Below are 24,403 nucleotides of genomic sequence, written 5' to 3'. Positions count from 1 at the left end.
GAACTACACGGGAGAATCTCAAGGCAGCTGGGACCATAGTCACCAACAATTAGTAACTCACTACATTGTGAATGACTGAAATCCTGCAGCTCCCGCAAAGTTCCCCCGCTCTAGAAAACACATGTACAGGCCTGTCTAAAGTTTGTTAATGAACATCTGAATGATTCAGAGGAGAACTGGGTGAAAGTGTTGTGGCCAGATGAGACCAAAATCAAGATCTTTGGCATCAACTCAACTCGTCGTGTTTGGAGGAGGAGGAATGCTGCCTATGACCCAAAGACCATCCCCACCGTCAAATATGGAGGTGGAAACATTAGGATGTCTTTTTCTGCCACAGGACAACTTCACTGCATCAAAGGGATGATGAACGGGGCCATGTACTGTCAAATCTTGGAAGAGAACGGCCAAGGCAATAAAGCAGTGGCTCAATAAAGCACATTAAGGTCTTAGAGTGGCCTAGCCAGTCTCCAGACCTTAATCCCATAGAAAATATGTGGAGGGAGCTGAAGGTTCGAGTTACCAAACGTCAGACTTGAAACCTTAATGACTTGGATAGGATCTGCAAAGAGGAGTGGGACAAAATCCCCCCGAGATGTGTGCAAACCTGGTGGCCAACTACAAGAAAAGTCTGACCTCTGTGATTGCCAACAAGGGTTTTGCCACCAAGTACTAAGTTTCACTTAGTACTTATTTCACTCATTAAAATGCAAATCAATTTATAACTTATTTGAAATGCTTTTTTCAGGACTTTTTTTGTTGTTATTCTGTCTCTGTTAAAATAATCCTACCAGTGGCAGCCTGTGCATTGTGGGCGCATGGACACCTCCCCCCCCCCAACACCTCCGCTGTCCTCCCTATCCATGTGCCCAGCCTCTTTCAGGACTCCGGACACATGGATTCCTATGGCAGGGGGAGCGTTTTTTGACACTACAGTGCCTCCCCACCAATCAAGAGGCAGGTCAGTAAGACCCATTTCCCGATTGGCCAAAGCGCCAGGAGATCCTATTGGATGCCTAGCATTGTGGAAGAGGAGACAGTGGAGCCGGACTCGCTTCTGCCTGGAGGACACAGCCAGCCTGCCAGTCGCATAGTAAGTGACGGACCTGGTGGGGGGTTAACTGGCTGACAGTACCGCGGCCACCCCTGGTGCAAGGGGAGGTGCATCAGTGTAGTGCCGCCTGGGGAAGGAGGGGTGGGTAGTGCTGGTTGTTTGACGCTCCCCCCACATAAAAGCCCACCAGCCGCCACTGAATCTGACTAGAAAAAAATTATAGACTGATCATTTGTCAGTGGGCCCCTCACTGTACATAGTTTGAATCTCAGACGATTCAGCAGGGACTATCTATGGCTGACTTTACTTTCACTGGGCCACTAAACATAAATTACATTTCAATAAAATAGTTTATGGCATACAAGTTAACATTTATGGATGATTATGCAAAAGCTTAGGTATAGATAGTAAAATGAACCGGTGTTAAACCCACCTACATGACTGCAGGCCTGATAAGCAGGTATCCTGAAGGTGCTTACCATACTTTCCAAGACCTGGCAGAGAATCCCAAGAGCCTAAAAATATGGGATGCTCTTTTTTTGCAAATCTTGACTTTAGCGCCTCAGGTTGAGCTCAGGCCCAATCTCCTACATCTAAGACTGGTCATATACCATACAATACAAATCTGAAATTACAATCTCTGAACAATGTCCCTTAGAGTTACTAAAACTATGTAGTAATTCATTAGTGTAAATTCAGGCAGGCTCCTGCACTAGATAGTAGATCTAAAAGATTATAGAATCAGAATAAATAAATGTACAGTTTTTTAGGGGTTTTTTTGTTTTGTTTTTTAAATTGCAGATGGATAGATATCTCGCCAGTAGGAAGAGTTACAGTATGTCCATGCTGGAATCAGATACCTGATTGGCAGGACCGTCTGCACCACTTGTTTAAGGAAAGGTTTGAATAGCCTAAAATGTGTTTTTTTTTCATCCTTCCTGTGATCGACAGACTGATCCTTCCTTTGAGCAATTCTTCCTTGGATCAATTAATCCTTCCTTCTCATATTTGATTCTTCCTTCATTATTTTTTGCAATGTTATTTTACCAATAGCTCTAAACAGTCCCTGATTTTGAGGGACTGTCCCCGATTTGGAACAAAGTCCCTCTGTCCCTCTTTCCTCCTCATTTGTCCCTCAGTTTGATCTGAACTATACAAGTATATAAAATGCACTTTTTATCTTTCAAAATGTGTTTCCCAGTGCTAAACCTTTCATCCAATTTCTAAATTGCTGCATTTGTAAATTCCAAAAGCCAATATAAAAAAGGTATAGTAATGGTAAGAAATCACTTGTGGGTTTAACCTCTTTAGCCCAAGAAGGAAGGATTTACCCCCTTAATGACCAGGCCATTTTTTGCAATATGGCACTGCGTTACTTTGATTGACAATTACTGTACACTGATCAAAAATAAAATTGACATCCTTTTTTTTGGTGGTATTTGACCACCTCTGCGGTTTTTATGTTTTACTCTATAAACAAAAGAAGACGGACAAGTTTAAAAAAAAAAAAAAATAATAATAATGTTGTACTTTTCTATAATAATACATATCCAAAAAAAAAAAAAAAAAAAAAAAGTTTCTTCAAAGTTATGCCAATATTTATTCAGCTACATATTTTTGGTAAAAAAAAATCCCAATAAGCCTATATTGATTGGTTTGCGCAAAAGTTATTGTGTCTACAAACTATAAGATAGATTTATGGATTTTCATTTTTTAATTGTTTTTACTGGTAATGGCGGCGATCAGCGATTTTTAGCAGGACTGCGACATTGCAGCAGACAAATCTGACCCCAAGTGACACCAATACAGTGATCAGTGCTAAAAAAAATATATATGCACTGATCAGTGTATAAATGACACTGGCAGGGAAGGGGTTAGCATCAGGGGCGATCAAAGGGTTAAACATACTCGCTCAGTGTCTCCAAAGGCCCGTACATATGATACGAAAATTGGAAGTAAAATTACGTCCAACGAACGATCTGACGATTTTCGGATCATTTGTATGGCGCTTTTGACAGCCGATTCCGGTTTTTCGTTCGACTGCAGATTATAAAATTTTTGCCGTGCGGGAACTCACCGTCTGATTTTCATTTAAATTAGTACGGTTTTCGTACGAAAAAAATCGTAAGAGCAAGACTACGCATGCTCAGAAACTAAAGAGAACATACAAAATTAGTCAACACATTACGTCACTTCTGACGTTGTATTCTGTCCTACGAAAATTTTCGTATTGTGAGTAACCTCTTCACTTTCAACATGAGACTAGAATGCAACAAAAAAACAGACGAACGGTCGTCTGAAAATATGATCGTGTGTACGAGGCTTTACTGTGTGGGGGTAAGTACTGACAGGAAGAACACAAAGTTTGCTGTTCCCAATTACTAGGAACAGACGATCTCCATGTTCTTCCCTGTCAAAATGCGTATCTGCCTTGTTTACATAGGCAGATCTCCGTTCTGCCTCTGTGAAGCAATCGTGGGTGGCCGGCAGACATCGGGTCCGCCGGACAAGTGCATTGGCTCCTCCTCCGTGCGGCGGGTGCCCACATTATCTATTGCATGAGTTGTTTCACACAGAGCTACCCTGCTGCAGTATATATGCGGTGGGCACTCCTTAAAGTGGTTAACCAATCAATTTTTTGTACAATTTTCCTTTAACCAACATTATTTAAATTAGTTATCCCCATAAAAAATATCACAACAACTGAGTATAGTAGGAAAAAGTTCCAAGAAGGGGGGCAGGCGCACACATGACCCCACAAGATGTACGCACATGGATCATGTGACCTGTCAGTTCCGGAAAGGGATGTCCCTACAACTACTCATAAAAGTGGCTGACATCCCACTCAAAGTTGAGACCATGCAGGATGTGAGTCTGGAGATGGAATATCCAGTACACCTCTCTCCAGCACAATAAAAAAAAAGGCTTAACCCTGAAAAAATATAACATATACATAATAGAATATATATATATATATATATATATATATATATATATATATATATATATATATATATATATATATATATATATATATATATATATATATATATATATATACACACATACATACATACATACACACACAGTCCACACCATATTAGTGCCACAGTCACATGTAATAAAAAAAAAAAAAAGTATCGGTGCTTGTAATCGGTCTTAACCACTTAAGGACCAGCCTCGTTTTGAGATTTTGGTGTTTACGTGTTTAAAACATTTTTTTTTTTGCTAGAAAATTAGTTAGAACCCCCAAACATTACATATTGTTTTTTTCTAACACCCTAGAGAATAAAATGGCAGTCATTGCAATACTTTTTTGTTACACCGTATTTGCGCAGCAGTAAAATTAGGCCAATTTTTTTATATTGTGAAAGATGTTGTTACGCCGAGTAAATGGATAGCCAACATGTCACGCTTCAAAATTGCGCCCGCTCGTGGAATGGCGACAAACTTTTACCCTTAAAAAATCTACATAGGCGACGTTTAAAAAATTCTACAGGTTGCATGTTTTAAGTTATAGAGGAGGTCTAGGGCTAGAATTATTGCTCTCGCTCTACCGATCGCAGTGATAGCTCATGTGTGGTTTAAACACCGTTTTCATATGCGGGAGCTACTCACGCATGCGTTCGCTTCTGCACGCAAGCTCGTTGGGACAGGGCATGTTTAACTGCTTGCCGCCCGCCTGCTGTCATATGACGGCGAGGCGGCGCGGCTCTCGTTCTGGGAGGGCGTCATATTATGACGCCCTCGACTTCCCTACCTACCAGGGGGCGCGCGCGCGCCGCCGGCGGCAATTGCGCGCACCCGCCGTGTCACTGGGCACCCGATACGCGTGCCCGGCGGTCGCGATGTCCGCCGGGCACACGCGATTGCCCGGTAACATGGCAGGACGTGGATCTGTGTATGTAAATACACAGATCCACGTCCTGTCAGAGAGGAGAGATGACCGATCTGTGTTCTCAGTACAGAGCAACACAGATCGGTCTCCTCCCCTTGTGAGTCCCCTCCCCCTTTAGTTAGAAACATTCCCTAGGAACACAGATAACCCCTTCCCTGCCAGTCACATTTATACAGTAATCAGTGCATTTTTATAGCACGGATCGCTGTATAAATGTGAATGGTCCCAAAAATGTGTCAAAAGTGTTCGATGTGCCCGCTACAATATCGCAGTCACAAAAAAATAAAAAAAATAATAAGCTATAAATCTATCCCCTATTTTGTAGATGCTATAGCTTTTGTGCAAACCAATCAATATATGCTTATTGCGATTTTTTTTACCATAAATATGTAGAAGAATAAGTATCGCCCTAAACTGAGGAAAAAATTTGTTTAAACAAAAAAAAAAAAAAAAAAAAAAAAAATATGGATATTTATTATAACAAAAAGTAAAAAATATTGTGTTTTTTTCAAACGTGTCCCTCTTCTTTTGTTTATAGCGCATAAAATAAAAAACGCAGATGTGATCAAATACCAACAAAATAATGCTCTATTTGTGGGTAAAAAAAGAATAAAAATTTCATTTGGGTACAGTGTTGTATGACCGCGCAATTGTCATTCAAAGTGTGACAGCGCTGAAAGCTGAAAAATGGCTTGGGCAGGAAGGGGGTTAAAATGCACTGTATTGAGATGGTTAAAAAACTTTTTTTTTTATTATTTTACCTTTTATTTTTACACTGTTTAAAAAAAAAAAAAAATTGTCACTTTTCATCCTATTACAAGGAATGTAAACATCCCTTGTAATAGAAAAAAACATGAAAGGACCTCTTAAATATGAGATCTGGGGTCAAAAAGACCTCAGATCTCATAGACTAAAATGCAATAATAAAAAAAAAAATTGTAATTTAAAAAAATTATTTAAATAAAATGGCCCTTTAAGAGCTGTGGGCGGAAGTGACATTTTGACATCGCTTCCGCCCAGTAATTCTATGGAGACGAGTGGGGGCAATCTTCCCCTCACTCGTCTCCATACCTGACAGGAGACAGGGCGCGTTCGCCTCCGCCGCTGGCGACGGCTCCGGTAAGCAGCGTAGGGCACCAGATCGTGGCGGGAGGGGGGAGCCTCTCCCGCCACCGATAAAAGTGATCTTGCGGCGAATCTGCCACAGAGACCACTTTTATCTTGTAGCGGACCGCCCGCTGAAGACGAGGATACTGGGGTTATGGCAGCTAGCTGCTGCCATAACAACGATATCCTCCTTCAAACAGCTGCCGTAAAACTGCGGCGAGCGGTCCGTAAGTGGTTAAGGGGGTGTGTCCTATGCCAACATAATTTTGCTAAAAAGGTGTCCCTCATTCCCATCTCAGAAAGTTGGGAGGTATGCTTTAACATACAGTATAAAACCTGATTCATTCTGCCTGTTCCTGTGCTCCTGTCAGTAAACTGACTTTCCATCATCCTGCTCTCTGCAGCGTCTATCTCCCTCTCTGCCCCTCCCTTCCTGTAATTTCCATGGTCTGTGTGAAGGGGGGGGGGGGGGGGGGGGACCCACACTCCACACACACAATGCCATTACTATTGCCCTATCATGGAAGTTTACTGTGGAGACTTTACGACCACTTTAAATTGAACGCAGGTTGGTAAAAAAGGAAAACTTGAGCAGACATCACAGGTAACTTCCTATGAAGTAATCCACAGAAGAAAACCATCAGCTGTCAATTTACTGTCCTCTTTGACAAATACAACAGCCAGCACAGAGTTAAGCCTCGTACACACGATCGGATTTTCCACAGACAAAGCCTCTGACTTTTGTCCGAAGGGCGTTGGCCCAAAACTTGTCTTGCATACAAAACGACAAGCAATTGTCGGCCAACAAACACGAATGTAGCGACATATTAGACGTACTACGAGCCGATAAAGAGGAAGTTCAATTGTCATGCGCCACCCTTTGGGCTCCTTCTGCTAATTTCATGTTAGTGTGTGTGTTGATTCATGCTTTTCTGTTCGTCAACCAGCCATGTTGCGGAATCGGAGGAGATAACGTGTTATTTATTATTGGCCTTGAAGTTATTTCTTTGACCCAAGTCCAGTCCAGGAACGGGAGGAGGAGGATTTCTTGGACCAAAAATTGGTTGCTTTATTAATCGTGACCAATCATGTCATATGCCTTTGCAACGGGAGCTCCAGGAGAATAATCCAGATGATTTTTGGAATTATCTCCGAGTGACGGACCCCTTCTTTCACCAACTCTTGGCATTGTTGACCCCCTATATTAAATAGCAGGACACATGTGTGAGACTTTTAATTTTATTTTTTGGTTGAATAATAATGATTTGATTTGTTATATTTTTTATATTTTTGGATGCATAGAATGCACTTTTTGGTTAAGTTCTGTTGGCAGATAGCATGTCTAAATTTTATTTTTCTTTTTTAAATGCACAATAAAAAAAAAAAAATTGTGTAGAATAATACTTGGCTATGCGTTTTACTTCAAAAAACAGTTTGGGAGTAGGCAGTTACATTTTAAAAAATACAATGTAAAATTGACAAGGGACACCAACATAGTTGTATCTTTGATCTTAAAAACTACGTGATAATGGTGTTGTGGCAAGTTGCACAAAAAATAAAATAAATAAAACAAGCATAATATTATTCTTGATATCACTAGGAAAAAAAAGCCTTTAAAAATTCGTTTGCAGTAACTCCATCAGTATCACCAGCAATATTTTATTATCCCAATAAAGAAGAGAATGTGCGCTGCATTTTGAGATTTCATAATTTGCAGCGTCACAAATGTTAATTCTCCATTATGAACGCTAGTTTACAAGACCGACCGCTTTTGGCTCGTCCTTGCTTCTGAGCATGCGTGTTTGTACTTTGAACTTTTGTCTGACGGACTTGTGTACACACGCTCGGAGAATTCGATAACGGACATTTGTCCACTGAAAATTTATAAGCCTGCCATCCAACATTTGTCCGCGGAAAATCTGACAATTGTCCAACGGAGCGTACAAACGGTCGGATTTTCCGCCAACAGTCTGCCATCACACAATTCCCGTCGGAAAAATCCGATCGTGTGTACGAGCCTTAAGGCTCCGTTCACATATATGCGGTGCAGCGTAAATTTGGTGCAAATTAAAAAAAAAATAGTCTTGTGCATTTTCTGAGCACTGCGGTGCAGTTCAGATGTTCTGAATCGCACATGTCATCAGTTTTGAACACAAACTCAATCCGGAATCAATCCTTACCAGGATTTTAAGGGGAACTCCAAAAAAAAAAAAAAAAAAAAAATGAATGGCGTTGGGGCTCCCCAAAGGCTGGATTCACACCTATGCATTTTTAGTGCTTTTTGCATTTTGCAGATTTGCACTACAGAACATGTTCCATAGGAAACCATGTTAAATGTACTGTAGTGCAAATCTGCAAAATGCAAAAAGCACTAAAACTGCATAGGTGTGAATCCAGCCAAAATCCATATCAGACCCTTATCCGAGCAGCAGCCTGGCCAGGAATGGGGGGTCGCGACGAGCATGCAGTTCCCCCCTTCCTGAACCATCCCAAATGCCCTCAATATGGAGGGGGAGATTCATTGGTACAGGGGGCCCTGTCCCCCACCCCGAAGCACCTTGTCACTGTGTTGATGAGAACAAGGGCCTATTCCCCACAACCCTGGCCGGTAGTTGTGGGAGTCTGCGGGCAGGGAGCTTATTGGAATCTGGAAGCCCCCAGATCGCAGCCCCCCCCATGAGTATGCGGGCGTTGTGATTGAAGATGGATGTACATTGGGGGACATTGTTTTTGTATTTTTAATAAACTAAATTGTCAAAAACAGTCTCAGTTCTTTCTTTTTGACACTTTTTCAGGCCAAAAATTTTCCATTTGCCTACTCGCATTTTGCCTCGCAAAGAAGGGGGGGGGGGGGTGAGCACCGCCGGCAGGAGTGGTTGATTGGAAGACATTGGGTGTGGCAACTGGTGGCGAGTAACTCTCAAGATCTGGCTAGTAGCTCAGGACTTGGAATTAGGAGCCCTGATCTTTTAGTAAATGAGTAGGGGTACAATATACTCCATACTCATTCATATAGGGGGAGCAGGGATCAGGGAGCTACCTTGTTAAAGAGGGCTTCCACCCATAGACCCCCACAACCACCGGCCAGGGTTGTGAGGAAGAGGCCCTTATCCCCATCAACAGCATCCCCCCACGTTGAGGCCATGTGGCCTGGAATGGTTTGGGGGGGCACCCCTGAAAGCTGATGAGTCATCCATTGTTAAGGATGCGGCGGCCGACTTCCGCAAGCTGGCATGCAGGGGTAGTTGTCTGCCCTTCTCACTTCTATAAAAGGTGATCACTTTAACTGAATGTGCTTGCTTTAACTACTTGAAGTCAAGGACGTTCATAAACAGCCCAAGTACAGAAAGTGGGTAAAAATAAAATGACATGCCAGCAAAACGGTACATAATCAGCCGGATAATTATGTGTATTTCAGACAGGTTGGAACAAAACTAAAATGTTCGCACAGATTTTGTTAAAGTGTCATGAGGGCCATACAGCTTAAGCACCGCCTTTAGTACCATCTGTCACTGATCTGGAACAAGTATACAGGTCAGTAAAGTCAGAAATCCTTATATGGATATCTGTTCCAGCTCACAGTACTGAAGCCACCGAGTCATTAGGAAGGCATAATCAGCAATGGCAACCTCCATGTTTTGCTCATAAGATGTTTCATGACAGTCATGCTGAGAAAGAAGAGTTAAAGAAAACTGAAATACAGATTTTTCCTGGAGAATGCCAATTTGGGATCTCTAGTATGGCCAACGTATTCCGAACCCCTGGCATTTGTGTCATCTATGCATTAAGGAGATAGGGCTCACAAGGGTTTTACTAAACATAGGTTTAGGTAGCTTCATACTAAAAAGAAATAATGTCTACAAGAGTCATCCACATTGACACTGCTGTTGTGCGCTGGAAACATACAGGTCTAGGTAAGGACATATGGACCTACTCATACGTTCTGCCTTTCTACTGTACAGCCATGGATAAGAAAACCCATTTACAAAGACTCCCCATATAGGTTTTTTTCTTAAAAAAAAAAAAAAAAGTTAGTTAACCATTTCCTTCTACGCAACTGGGACATGGAAGGAGCAAACCAATTCAAGTCTATGATGAGCTAATGTAATTCAGCAGGGTGATAACTACAAGAATAAAGTGCAAACAGCAATGTTTTACCTCTGACAGATGTGATTTGCACACTTTACCAGAATATCCATGCAGTGTACAGCAATTATCCCCATTACCACCAGACTCAGAGGACCCAGCTAGGAGAAAGGAAAAAGTAACATTATGCCATGAACCAGTAAAAACAAGCGAGGCGAGACATTACAGATAGTAATAAGTAGCAGATAAAATGCACAAGAATAGAATGGACTAAGCCGGCCAAGAACCAAGAAGTATCTCTGTAAGCACGCTGCGGGCCGCATGTGACGTCACTACTGGAGATGTCATGGGGGTATGGCAATGTGTTTAAAGGTTGCCCAGCCTCTTTGTCAAGCCAAAGAGGCTGGGCGGCCTCAAAACGTGTTGCCAAGCCCCCTAGTGACATTTTCAGAAACATCACATCCGGCCCACCAAGTGCTCCCCAAAACTACCTCCTGCTTCTTGGTCCACTCTTGAATTTCACCCAAACCTCTACAATTTGAGAATTTTGTGATAGGACAGCATCCTCCACAGATATCATGGCGCTGTAGACCCAGACTGTTTGAGATGCACTGATTCTTCCACCAATTGGCGAGTTGTCTACTGTGTGTGTGTTCACCATGCTTTTATATGCTGCACTTAGCCTAAAACACTCTGGTATCCTCTTGGCCTTGTAGGTATATCCAGCTGACAGAGAAAATATGCAAAAAACTGCACTGAATCAATATCTTAAAACACTGTAAGCAGCAACTCTCCTGCAAGACATAAGTACAGCTCAAAAGATTGGTAAATGTATGTATAAAGTTGCGCTAAATTACAAACAATATAGAATCAAACCAAAAAAGTGATGAAAAAAAAAAAAAAAAAAAAAAGTGTCCACGAGTGATGTAATATTAAATCCTATGTCCAAGTGTTGGTATTCTTGATGTGTGTCTCCGCCATCCACCACCATAGAAAGTGATCCGTGCACCAATGCCACCACCAAAAAGGCAGAAATTACTGCTTACCAGCTCCAAATGAACTCTCACTACAAGTGGTCGTTCACGCTTGTGGCTAAAGCCCAGCCAAGGCCTTTAACGGTTCCCGGAGCTCTCCTATCCTTTGCAGACTCCAGTCTTTAGATGAGGCGGCTGCTTTAGATTCCTTTTTTCCTCATGATTTTTTCCTTTATTTTCACTTGGTGATCCTGACAGTAACACACTTTATTTCCTAGGGTGACATTGCTCACTGCACTGTATCTATAGAGGAGCAGTGTGGGCATCCTAGGCTGTGGTCTTGATTTGGACTACAACTATGGCCTGCTGATCTCCATTATGTACAGGTGAGTATACATACATACACACACATAATCTCACTTGTCTAAGAGCACTGAGTGGAGAAGTGTCCAAAAGGGGTGCATTATCAGATGTATAATATTAGATATACAGTATCTCACAAAAGTGAGTACACCCCTCACATTTTTGTACAGATTTTATTATATCTTTTCATGTGACAACACTGAAGAAATTACACTTTGCTACAATGTAAAGTAGTGAGTGTACAGCTTGTATAACAGTGTAAATTTGCTGTCCCCTCAAAAGAACTCAACACACAGCCATTAATGTTTAAACCACTGCCAACAAAAGTGAGTACACCCCTAAGTGAAAACATCCAAATTGGGCCCAAAGTGTCAATATTTTGTGTGGCCACCATTATTTTCCAGCACTTTTGAGCATAGAGTTCACCAGAGCTTCACAGGTTGCCACTGGAGTCCTATTCCATTCCACAATGACATCACTGAGCTGGTGGATGTTAGAGACCTTGCACTCCTCCACCTTCCGTTGAGGATGCCCCACAGATGCTCGTTAAGATTTGGGGTGGAGATATGCTTGGCCTGTCCATCAGCTCAGCTTCTTTAGTAAGGCAGTGGTCGTCTTGGAGGTGTGTTTGGGGTCGTTATGTTGGAATACTGCCCTGCGGCAGTAGGGAAGGGGATCATGCTCGGCTTCAGTATGCAATGAACTTGTAGCTCCCCAGTGCCGGCAGCACACATGCAGCCCTAGACCATGACACTCCCACCACCATGCTTGACTGTAGGCAAGACACATTTGTCTTTGTACTCCTCACCTGGTTGCTGCCACACACGCTTGACACCATCTGAACCAAATAAGTTTATCTTGGTCTCATCAGACTACAGGACATGGTTCCAGTAATCCATGTCCATAGTCTGCTTATCTTCAGCAAACTGTTTGCAGGCTTTCTTCTGGGACAACAGCCATGCAGACTAATTTGATGCAGTGTGCGGCGTATGGTCTGAGCACTGACAGGTTGACCCCCCCACCCCTTCAACCTCTGCAGCAATGCTGGCAGCACTTATATGTCTATTTCCCAAAGACAACCTCTGGATATGATGCTGAGCATGTGCACTCAACTTCTTTGGTCAACCACTGCGAGGCCTGTTCTGAGTGGAACCTGTCCTGTTAAACTGCTCTCTGGTCTTGGCCACCGTGCTGCAGCTCAGTTTCAGGGTCTTGGCAATCTTCTTATAGCCTAGGCAATCTTTATGTAGAGCAAAAATTATTTTTATCAGATCCTCAGAGAGTTCTTTGCCATGAGGTGCCATGTTGAACTTCCAGTGACCAGTTTGAGAGAGTGAGAGCGATAGCGATAACACCAAATTTAACACACCTGCTCCCCATTCACACCTGAGACCTTGTAACACTAACGAGTCACATGACACCAGGGAGGAAAAATGGCTAATTGGGCCTAATTTGGAAATTTTCACTTAGGGGTGTACTCACTTTTGTTGCCAGCAGTTTAGACATTAATTGCTGTGTTGAACTATTTTGAGGGGACAGCAAATTTGCACTGTTATACAAACTGTAAACTCACTACTTTACATTGTAGCAAAGTGTCATTTCTTCAGTGTTGTCACATGAAAAGATATAATAAAATATTTACAAAAATGTGAGGGGTGTACTCACTTGGACACAGGCACAACTTTAGATTTTTTCAGGTATTTACCAAAACATATTCAAGCTATAATTCTATAATGGATATAGGCTGAAAGTGCACACTCAGGTTTAATTTGAGGGTATGTACAACCAAATCGGAGGAAGGGTTTACGAATTACAGCTCTTAAGAATAGCCAATCCCCCTTTTTCAAGAGACCAAAAGGAATTGGAAAATGTAATCAAAAGCTGTTTCATGGCCAGGTGTGGGCTACTCCTTCATTAATTTCTTCATGAATTAAGGTAAAAGGTCTGGAGTTTATTCTTATGCCCCGTACACACTTTGTTCGGACATTCCAACAACAAAATCCTAGGATTTTTTCCGATGGATGTTGGCACAAACTTGTCTTGCATACATACGGTCACACAAAGTTGTCGGAAAATCCGATCGTTCTAAACGCGGTGACGTAAAACACGTACGTCGGGACTATAAACGTGGCAGTGGCCAACAGCTTTCATCTCTTTATTTATTCTGAGCATGCGTGCCACTTTGTCCTTTGGATTTGTGTACACACGATTGGAATTTCCGACAACGGATTTTGTTGTCGGAAAATTTTATATCCTGCTCTCAAACTCTGTGTGTCGGAAAATCCGATGGAAAATGTGTGATGGAGCCCACACACGGTCGGAATTTCCGACAACAAGGTCCTATCACACATTTTCCGTCAGAAAATCCGACCGTGTATACAGGGCATAAGTGTGGTATTTGCATTTGGAATCTATTGCTGTGAACCTACATCATGCGTTGAAAGAAGCTGTCCATGCAAGTGAAACAGGCCACTGTAAGGCTTCAAAAACGAAAAAAAAAAATCCATCAGAGAGATAGCAGCAACATTAGGAGTGGCTAAATCAACAGTTTTGGTACATTCTGAGGAAAGAAGAGCGCATTGGTGAGCTCAGCAATATAAAAAGGTCTGGACATCCACAGCAGACAACAGTGGTGGATGATCGCAAAGATCCTCTCTATGGTAAAGAAAAACCCATTCACAACATCCAGACAAGTGAAGGACACTGTCCAGGAGAAGACAAGCAGACTAAGGACATGGATTACTGGAACCATGTCCTGTGGTCTGATGAGACCAAGGTAAACTTATTTGGTTCAGATGGTGTCAAGCGTGTATAGTGGCAACCAGGTGAGGAGTACAAAGACAACTCTGTCTTGCCTACAGTTAAGCATGGGGGTGGGAGTGTCATGTTCTGCGGCTGTATGAGTGCTGCCGGCACTGGGGAGCTACAGTTCATTGAGGGAACCATGAATGCCAATATGTACTGTAAAATATGACCCCCTTTCTTTGGAGACTGGGCCGCAGAGCAGTATTGCAACATGATAACAACCCCAAACACACCTCCAAGACGACCACTGGCTTGCTAAAGAAGCTGAGGGTAAAAGGTGATGGACTGGCCAAGCATGTCTCCAGACCTAAGCCCTATTGAGCATCAGTGGGGCATCCTCAAATGGAAGGTGGGGGAGCGCAAGGTTTCTAACATCCCCCAGCTCTGTGATGTCATCATGGAGGAGTGGAAGAGGACTCCAGTGGCAACATGTGAAGCTTTGGTAAACTCCATGCCTCTTGGGGTTAAAGCAGTGCTGGAAAATAATGGTGGCCACACAAAATATTGACACTTTGGGCCCAATTTGGACATTTTCACTTAGGGGTGTACTCACTTTTGTTGCCAGCGGTTTTCACATTAGTGGCTGTATGTCGAGTTATTTTGAGGGGACAGAAAATTTACACTGTTATATAAGCTGTACACTCACTACTTTACATTGTAGCAAAGTGTCATTTCTGCAGTGTTGTTACATGAAAAGATATAAAATATTCACAAAAACGTGAGGGCGTACTCACTTTTACAGTAAATATATTTTATTTTTTTCCGCACACACACACAAAGACCAAGTGATAATACACAGAGTGATCCAAACGTCAAATCTTGATAGATCAAAAAATTTAATATAATCCAAAGTGCAATCCATCAAGAAGACTATCCACAACCAAAAATTAGCATTGAATTTTACCATGAATTCAGACCTCCACACTATAAGTGGCTTGACAGCGCTTCTAAATGGACGAACATTCACCAACGGTCCATCCAATAGAATACCTCTATAATATAGCATGTAGAAAAAAAAAAAGAAGGCATTCCACATAGTGCAGTTAAAACCTTCTGACTTATTATAAAGAAAAACAAAAAGGTCTGCGGTGGTCAGTATGCAGCAGGCAAGCCACTTGGCACAGGCCCTTAAAGATCACCATCATTGTAGTAGTGCCCAACTACTACAACAATTGTTGCTTCCGCAGCAGACCCTCAGGTATCAGAAATGCATACTTACATTGGTCCAAGCTGGATAAATATGCAATAAAGATCATACCTGGAGTTCAGCTTTAAAGCGGTAATAAACTGAAAACAAAAAAATGTAATCTATTGCGGCTTACCAATAATTAAATACGGTGGGTGCATTTGTTCTTTTTTTGCGCCCCCCCATTATTTTCACCTGGTGATCAGGCCAGTAACACACCTCCTGTACCTCCAACTCTGGATGAAGGAGTACAGGGGGCACCTTTGGACAGCAGCATTTTCAGTCTGGTGGGAGGGTAGTGTTAGATGTACTAGCAGATTTAAACACACTAGCAAATTGAAGCCAAACGCTAGATAATACAGCAAAACAGTTTTGTTTTTTTTGGATAAAGGTTTTAAATAAATAAAACTGATCATTGTCAATGGTAAATGGTTTGTCTCATCCCTGTAACTGATACATCTGCAAGAGAGCTTGTTCTTTTGAAAAACAGATTTACTAGCCGCATCACCAGATGAAAATAGAAGAAAGCAAGCCTAAAAAAAAGAAAATGAATGCAGCTGTCACATCTAATTGGTAATCTGCAACATAATAAAGGTTTGCTTTTGGGTTTAATACTGCTGTACTTCAGACATAAAATGTGCAATTTAACGTGTGCAAAAAAAAAAAACCAAAACAGCTCTAGCAGCTATACTGATATGTGCGATACATACCTACCCTGCTCTCGTATTTCTTCTACAACCTGACCAATTTTTAGAAGCTAAAAAGCAACGTGCCATCTAATTACAGCTGACTATGTGTTAGTGCTGAGAATCTTTTTTTAGAAGAGAACCCAGCAGCATGGGTGCAGCTCTGGCATCTCATTTTGCCCAAGAACATAATAATTAGCTGGGTTCCTCTGGAGCCTTGTTGCTTAGCTACATATGGACGCATGAAAAGAACTTTTTGATGTTGGAGCATAAACAGAAGATCGTATCATCTGTCATCAAAGCAGAGCAAGGTACAAACAGCTTTCTGCCTTTCCAGGCAAGACATCAACAAGCCCCTCAATAAATAAATAGGGATATTGTACACAATGTATTCTGTAATAAAAGCAATAGTAATACTTTAAAACACAAAGAAAGCATATCACAAATGTATAAACAAAACCAAAATTGATATGAAGAGGCAGGGATAGGATGGAGGCAAATTTCTCAAAGTTTTCTGTGTCTTCTGTGGAGATTTTTCCCTCACTTGTTGTCTGGTGGATTCTGTTATCTCAGCAACAGCTCTGGGACAAGAATAAATATCAAACAGGGGTTCTAATATTTCCTTACTATATCCAAAAAACTGCTTTAGGTAGATATACACTTTAAATTTACCTTTAAAAGGGTTTTAAAGAAACTGCTGCACTACTGCCATCATATTAAGCAGGCTCTTTACAGTGCTCCTAAGCAGGCTATAGGCAATTTGTCACATGACTCTGTAAGCTCATGTGCAGAGTGACCCTGACCATTCTGATTAACTCAAGGCCCAGGTCATTCTGTGCATGAGCTGCCACCACATAAATGACTCATTCGGGCTCACATGTAATTATCAATAGTGTGCCATCCGTGGCGATACCCGATCCTACACTTTGATGATAATTCCGTCAGCACTAAGCAAACGTTTACCTATGTAAAGCATAAACTATGATCAAAATTGGACCATGAATGCAGATTTATCTAGTTTTGGTTTACACAGTTAAATGCTGTGAACTAAAAAGGAGCATGGGCCCGTAAAATCTAATACTTCTGCATTAAAGCTGATCTCCAGCTTTGGTTTCAGTTTAAAGCAGAGCTCCATCCGAAAAGGGAAGCTCCATTCGTGGGGGTGGGGGTGGGGGTGGGGGGGGGGGGGCGTGTACCTGGTTTTGACACATACTTCACAGGTCCCAGAAGACTGCGGCCCATTCACAAAGCACAGCGCGCTTCGCACATGCACAGTAGGAAACCGGCTGTGAAGCCACATAGCGTCATTGCTGGTTTCCTAGTCAAGATGGTGGCGCCAGCACCCAATAGCCGACTGAAGAATCGCCTTGGAAGAGGACACCGCTGGATGCCTGAACAGGTAAGTGCCCTAATATTAAAAATCAGCAGCTACAGTATTTTTTAGCTGCCGACTTAATTTTTTGGGGGAGCCTTGAGCTCCTCTTTAAATATAGATTGTTCGGACCAAGTTGGCCCAAGCGAACTTATTCCCTTACTAACATGTGTGGCCACTTGGTGTGCTGTATAAACTGTATGCAACTGAGGCTACATACAGTATACAGCACTGTGTTCTGGGTGCGAGACGAGACCTTACGGTCTCACACCCGGAACAAAATAGCATCTGTTTGAGCAACACTCAGCCATTCATAGAAAGCTTTGTATTCTATTAATGAGTGCAAAGCTTCCTCTGATTGGCCGAGTCAGAGAGGCAGGCAGATAATGTCCCGCCAATCAGGGGAAGTTTTCTATCCATTGACAGAATACAAAGCTGACTATGAATGCTTGAGCGCCGTTCAGACTGGCGCCATTTTGTTCTGGGTGTGAGACAGGAAGGTCTCGTTGGCTGCCACTGCTGTCAGTCAGCTAGCCAAATCAGGAGAGAGAGGGTGCGGGGCTGGGGCTCCGTGTCTGAATGGACACAGGGAGCTGTGACTCAGCCTCGGGTGCCCCATAGCAAGCTGCTTGGTGTGGAGGCACTGAACAGGAGGGAGGGGCCAGGATCACAGAAGAGGGACCAGAGAAGAGGAGGATCCAGGCTGCAGGTAAGTATAACATTTTTTTTTTTTCCTTTAAAAATAACAAACAACTATCACTTTAAAAGGAAGCCAGAACAGGAGGTGGTTCAACAAACCATACAAATATGAAGCCCAGCAACAAAAGAATAAATACATTGAACTTTCCCTGTACCTTTCTTCCCTCAAGAAAAGACATTACTATTTCTTCCAAATCTGATCATCTAAAATACGGTATGGTTTTCTTAAAACAAACATTTCTTTTATTAAAACATTATGAAATTGTATAAAATAATGTTGTTTCAAATAATGAGGTGTACATGTATAGTTATATTTCATACCACAATTCCAGCGTTCTTCACAGCCAGTGGCAGCCCCAGCAATCCTGTGCCAATATTCCCTTTTAGCAAATGTATTAATGTCTGGAACCATCTGTCAAAGCAAAAATATATAGAACATATGAATTCACCATGTGTACATGTTTATGTCCTGGATTACAGACCCACAACAAGTATTCATTTAGGAGTTCCGACTTCCCAGGCTAAATGCTTATTCTGGGTCACTGACTCAAAGAACTGAGGTCAGAATCAGTTTGATAGCCAGTCAAATAGCACTTTCAGAAGCAGAAGAATTGCAGCCTACATACAGTGTTTTTCTTCTATGTGATCTAAACTAAGAAAATTGTGGCAGAACAATTTAGCCAATATTAAAAATCAGTAATACCACAGGGGAATACAGATTTCTGCTGTCCTGAATATTGTTTCTCAATGGCTCGATTTTATGTGAACGTAGATCCATTCACAGTTGACGGCAATGACTCTCCAGACTCCATCTCTGCAGCCCACCCCCTCCCCTCAAAAAATTATCTAAACCCAAAACAAAATGTGTAAAATATTGCAGCTTACCATGGTTACATACGGTAGTAGGTGAGGTCGAAAAAACACACAAGTCCACCAAGTCCAACCTATGTGTGTGATTATATGTCAGTATTACATTGTATATCCCTGTATGTTGCGGTCGTTCTGGTGCTTATCTAATAGTTTCTTGAAACTATCGATGCCCCCCGCTGAGACCACTGTCTGTGGAAGGGAATTCCACATCCTCGCCGCTCTTACAGAAAAGAACCCTCTACGTAGTCTAAGGTTAAACCTCTTTTCTTCTAAATTTTAAAGAACTGAGTAATCCTGCAAACTTCCTGTCCCTGCGTGACAATGCTCACTCACCGTACTGTATCTATGGAGGGAGCTATGGTTGGCAATAAATTTCTCTCCTGCTCTAAAAGTACCTCTTCCTCTCTTCATTTTCATTACATGGCGGGGGGGGCAGAGGAAAATTCAAGTTAGACTTATCGCTAACTTGTTTTCCAGAAGTCTTTCAGGACAGCACCTGAGAGAAAGTGACTCCTCCCACTGGACCACAGGAAACACCTTCTTCTTCCAGATATTTAAAGGGAGGCACCTCCCTACCACACCTCAGTTGTAGGAGAGAATATCTGGCCCCGGCTGGAACACATAAGCACATATGTTAGTCACAGCATAGTACATCAAACTAATAGGGCAGGTCGTTGCTGTCCTGAAAGACTTCTGGAAAACAAGCGCTCTAGTTGAGTGTGCACGAATTCCACCTGGCGGAGACAACCCTGCATGCTTCCAGGATAGAAAATTTCAGCCATCTGGCTAATGATCCTTCAGAAGCCTTGCAACCTTTTTTGTTGCCCCAAAAAAGGAAAATAATGAGTCTGTACATCTAAAGTCCTTTGTAATTTCTAGATAGCGTAACAAAATCCTCTTGACATCCAATGTATGAAAAAAGGTCTCCTTCTCCCCTGATGGGTTAGCACAGAAGGTTGGAAGCACAATGTCTTCTGAGCGATTATGCATTGACGCTACTTTAGGTAAGAACTTTGGGTCTGTCCTAAAAAATACTGACAGGTAAGGTTCCCTAATCGACAGAGCGTGTAGCTCACTGATCCTGTGTGCTGAAGTAACGACAATTAGGAACATAGCTTTAAGAGCGAGACATTTGAGTGACGCTTCTTCCAGAGGTTCAAATGGACTCCTTGCTAGGAATTGCTGGACTACTGACAGGTCCCACACTTAGGGAAATTCTTGACCGGTGCTGGCCTTGATCTTGCAAGTGCTCTAAAAAAAAAAAATCTGACTACCAGCGGTTCAGTGGCCCACAGATTTTTCTAAGAACACCGCTAGCGCAACAACCTGTACTTTCAAGGTACTGACTGCTAGTCCCTTATTTGACCCATCTTGCAAGAATTCCAAGATGGAAACAGGGCTCCTTGGGTCTTGGGCAGATGAATCGCACCATGAATTATAGACCTTCCAGATTTTAGTATACTTAGTATAGTATAGGCCCTTGTTACCCTTTTCCTACTTGGATAGTAATGTCGTAATCAGACGGTCAGAAAACCCCTTACTCCTTAGCAGCTGCTCCTCAGATACCAGGCTGCGAGAGATAGCCTGGCCACTTCTGGATAACTTACTGGACCTTGGCTTAGCAGATCTTGCCTGAGAGGTAAATGCCAACAAGGCTTGGTTGCCATTCCTAGAACGGTTGAGAACCAGGCCCTTTTCGGCCAAAACAGAGTAATTAGGATGACTGGTACCTTTCCTGTTGGATCTTCCTTAATACCAGTGGGATTAAATGGAATGGGGGGGAAAGCGTAGCAAATGTGAAATCTCCATGGATGCACCAGAGCGTCTATCCCTAGCGATCTCTCAAGTTTGTTTAAAGAAAAAAATTGGAGTAACCTGTGCAATCTCCTTTGGGGCAAACAGGTCCACCTCTGGCTGTCCCCACATACTGGAAATCGTTGAAGACCGCTGGATTTAGAGACCACTCCGCTTCCTGAATGGGGTGTCTGCTCAGAAAATCCACCACTCTGTTCAGGGTCCCCTTTAGGTGGATTGCCGACAGGGATAGCAAGTGCTTCTCTGCCCAGTGCTTGTAAGGACCTGCTCCTTGTGCCCCCTGTCTGTTTAGATAAGCCACAGCTGTGGCGCTGTCCATAAACACTTGGAAGTGGTGAAACTGGAGATCTTGCACGAATATTACTAGCGATAAAGCAATCGCCTTCGGTTCTCTCCAATTTGAAGACCTTGTCGCCTCCTTCTTGGACCAACTTCCTTGAGCAAACTTTTTCTCTAGGTGGGTCCCCAATCCCCAAGAGCTGGCGTCTGTTGTCAGTCTTCTTTCGACTGGAAAGGCCCAATCTAGGCCCCTTGATAGGATCTCTTGACTCTTCCACCACCATAGTGACCTCTTCACCTGGGTTGGAATCTTCACCTCCGTATCCAGGGATCTTAAGCTGTGATCCCATGACCTCAGGAGAAAAGTTTGTAGACACCTGAAGTGCAGTCTTGCCCACTGAATAGCCGGCATTATGGAGGTCAGTCCCCCTAATGCAGACATAACTTGCCTTATCGTTATCAGCTGGTTTGTCTGCAGCATCGACACAGTGCACTGAACCTTGTCCTTTTTCTCTTACGGGAGAAATATCTTCTGTTCTATTGAATTGATTTGATAGCCCAGAAAGTGAACCTCTTGTGATGGGTTTGGGGAGGATTTCTGGAGGTTTAGAATCCATCCTAGAGATTCCAGACGGTTGCGTGCTTTGAGTAAGTCGTCCTGCAACCTTTCCCTTGAGGGGTAAAGAATAGTAAGTCGTCCAAATAGGGAATCCCTGCGATTCCCTGAAGACGAAGCGTAGCTAGGGCTTCCGCCATCACCTTGGTAAAGATCCGAGGTGAGGATGACAACCCGAATGGCAAGGCCTTGAACTGCAGATGATGAATCACCCCTTCCATCTTTACCGCCAATCTGAGATACTTCTGGGACTGGAGTGAGATTGGGATATGCAGGTATGCATTCCTTAAATCTATTGACGCCATGTAACATTTTGGGGTCAGCAGATTTCTGACTGAAAAAAAAAAAAAAATCAGGAACATCTTTAACTTTCTGTACTTGATGGATTTGTTCAGAGGTTTTAGATTGAGGATCAATCTGAATTTTCCTGTTGGCTTTTTTACTAAGAAAATGTGTGAATAAAAACCCTGTTGCCGCTCTTCTGGTGGCACTTGGATCATTACACCCTGCTGCAACAGCTCCTTTAATAAGGACTTCATGGCCAGGGCTTTTACTGGATCCTTTTGGGTATTCGTCATAAGAAATCTTCTTGGGGGAGATCCTGTAAACTCTATTGCATAGCCTTGAGAAAGAGTGGTCAGGATGAACCGATTTGACATTATGCCTGACCACTGCAGATTTTCCGGCTTGCGCAGGAGGATGAAAAAGGATTTCGCCCTTGCCCTTAACTTTTTGTACAGACCAATTCTTCCTCCTCCCCTGGGACTTCTTGTTCTGCTCCTGAGCTCTTTGAGGTTCGAAAAAGGCTCTTCGGGAGTTGTTTCTTCCTCTTTACCGGGAAGGATTTCTTCCTATCGTCTGTCCTGTCTAGAATGGTATCTAGATCAGGACCAAAGAGAGGGTTACCCGAAAAGGGAATCCCGCAGAGCTTACTCTGCGATGCAGCATCGCCTGACCAAGTCTTCAGCCACAATGCTCTCCTTGCCAAATTTGTTAAGGCTGCTGATCTAGCCGACATTCTAATTGCTTCGGCTGAAGCATCCGCCACATAGGCTACCGCGGAGGACAAGGTAGTAAAAATATCCAAAATATCCTGCTTGGGTAAATCTGCTAATATATGAGCTTTTAGCTGGTTAACCCAGTATTCCAGGTTTCTAGCGATGCATGTCATAGCCATGGCTGGCTTTAAATTGCTCATGATCGATTGCCAAGATCTCTTGCGAAACCTGAGAGAAGGCAGCGTTGAGCTTGGGGACCTTGTTCCAAACCGCAGATGGGTCTTCCTCAAAAGGAAAGAGTCTCTTGTGGGCTCGAGAAAAAAAAAGGTTTCTTCTCCAGTTTTTGCCATTCCTTCTTTATGGAATCCGAAATGACAGAATGTACTAGAAATGTTTGCTCCTTAGGCTCACTTAGACCCTCATACATAAGATTATGCAGCGTCAGCTCCTTTTTTTCTTCGCTTAGGCCAAGGGTAACATGTATGGCTCCAAGAAGCCCATCAACAGATTGTCATTGGAAGGTGCGGGGGATTGTTTTTCCCTGGTAGAAGGACCTTCAGACAGAGTCTCTAACACCGGGACAGGAAGTTAACCCTGGGAAGACTCTGAAGTGGAGGACTGACCAGCAGCCGGACTAACTAATGAGTCACGGAATGTTTGAATCGTGGCATAGAGTTCCTTCTTTACAGAGGCAACCAAGTCATCACAAACGGAAGCAGATTCCTCTTTGACTAAAGAAGCAATGCAAATACTGCATAGGGATTTTTTCCAATTTTCTCCCATCTTGGCTTTGCATGAGGGGCATCTCTTTTTCCCTGGGTCAGAGCTTTTGGAAGACAAAAGACAAAAAGGGAAAAAACCCAGGGGACCCTTACCGAGACCCAGTCTCCACCTGCGGACCACCCAACAAGGTGCAACAGGAAAAAAAATACAGCCTCCAGTGACCAGACAGGCCCTCGCCACCAGGGGGAAAGAAAAGAGAAACTGGAAACCCCAGATAAAGGAAATGAGCAGACTTAATCAACTGCCCCCTACCTGAGCCTTGCTGGTGCCTGTGCCCACCGAGGCAGACGCCGTGTCCTCCATAGCGGGTGTGCAGCGTTCCACTCGTGGCTTCACACGCCGCTTCCAGACTCCCATAGTGTCACAGCACTGGACCTCCTACCCCTGCGTCCGGTCGCCGGAAATGATGTCGGGCGCTGACCTGGTGACCTGCAAATAGGAAGTGTCACTTTCGGCGCAGGCGAGAATTCCTCTCGGCCAACGCAAAATGACGCAGCCATCGCTCCCAGGATACTGAAGCGGTCACTGGATCTTCTGCGGCTCTCCCCGACCACCTAGAGGGTAGGAGGAGCCTGAACCTACAGCTGCCAAAGCCCTGGTAAGACGGGAGGGCTGAAGGTCTCTAAAAAGAAGGAAAAACAAGAGAGAGGAGACCCTGTCTCTCAGGAGCACCTAAGAGGTCCTGGCTTCCCTCCAAAAGATGTTTCCTCCGGGCCAGAGGAAACAAAACTGAAGTGTGGTATGGAGGTGCCTCCCTTTAAAGATCTGGAGGAAGAAGGTGTTCCCTGTGGTCCAGTGGGAGGAGTCACTATCTC

The 24,403-nt window shown here is 43.2% G+C and overlaps 1 protein-coding gene across 4 annotated transcripts in view; it reads right to left on the bottom strand.

The window, feature by feature from the left end:
* The window catches only part of LOC141132560 (proton-coupled amino acid transporter 1-like), a 139,976-nt gene that overhangs the window by 101,050 nt on the left and 14,523 nt on the right, over window positions 1-24,403 (bottom strand). For 3 of the 4 annotated variants that reach the window (XM_073621121.1, XM_073621120.1, XM_073621119.1), the window contains exons 3-4: window positions 18,549-18,639; window positions 10,215-10,303 (exon numbers count right to left, since the gene is read on the bottom strand). In XM_073621121.1, coding sequence (XP_073477222.1) covers window positions 10,215-10,303; window positions 18,549-18,639 — 180 coding nt within the window. The remainder of the gene's footprint in view (window positions 1-10,214; window positions 10,304-18,548; window positions 18,640-24,403) is intronic. The other variant, XM_073621122.1, reaches the window with a different exon arrangement.

Source organism: Aquarana catesbeiana, linkage group LG03, assembly GCF_042186555.1.
Source record: "Aquarana catesbeiana isolate 2022-GZ linkage group LG03, ASM4218655v1, whole genome shotgun sequence".
Lineage (NCBI taxonomy): Eukaryota > Metazoa > Chordata > Amphibia > Anura > Ranidae > Aquarana > Aquarana catesbeiana.
The sequence above is the reverse complement of the archived record's forward strand: the minus strand, read 5'-3'. Positions and strand labels throughout refer to the sequence as shown.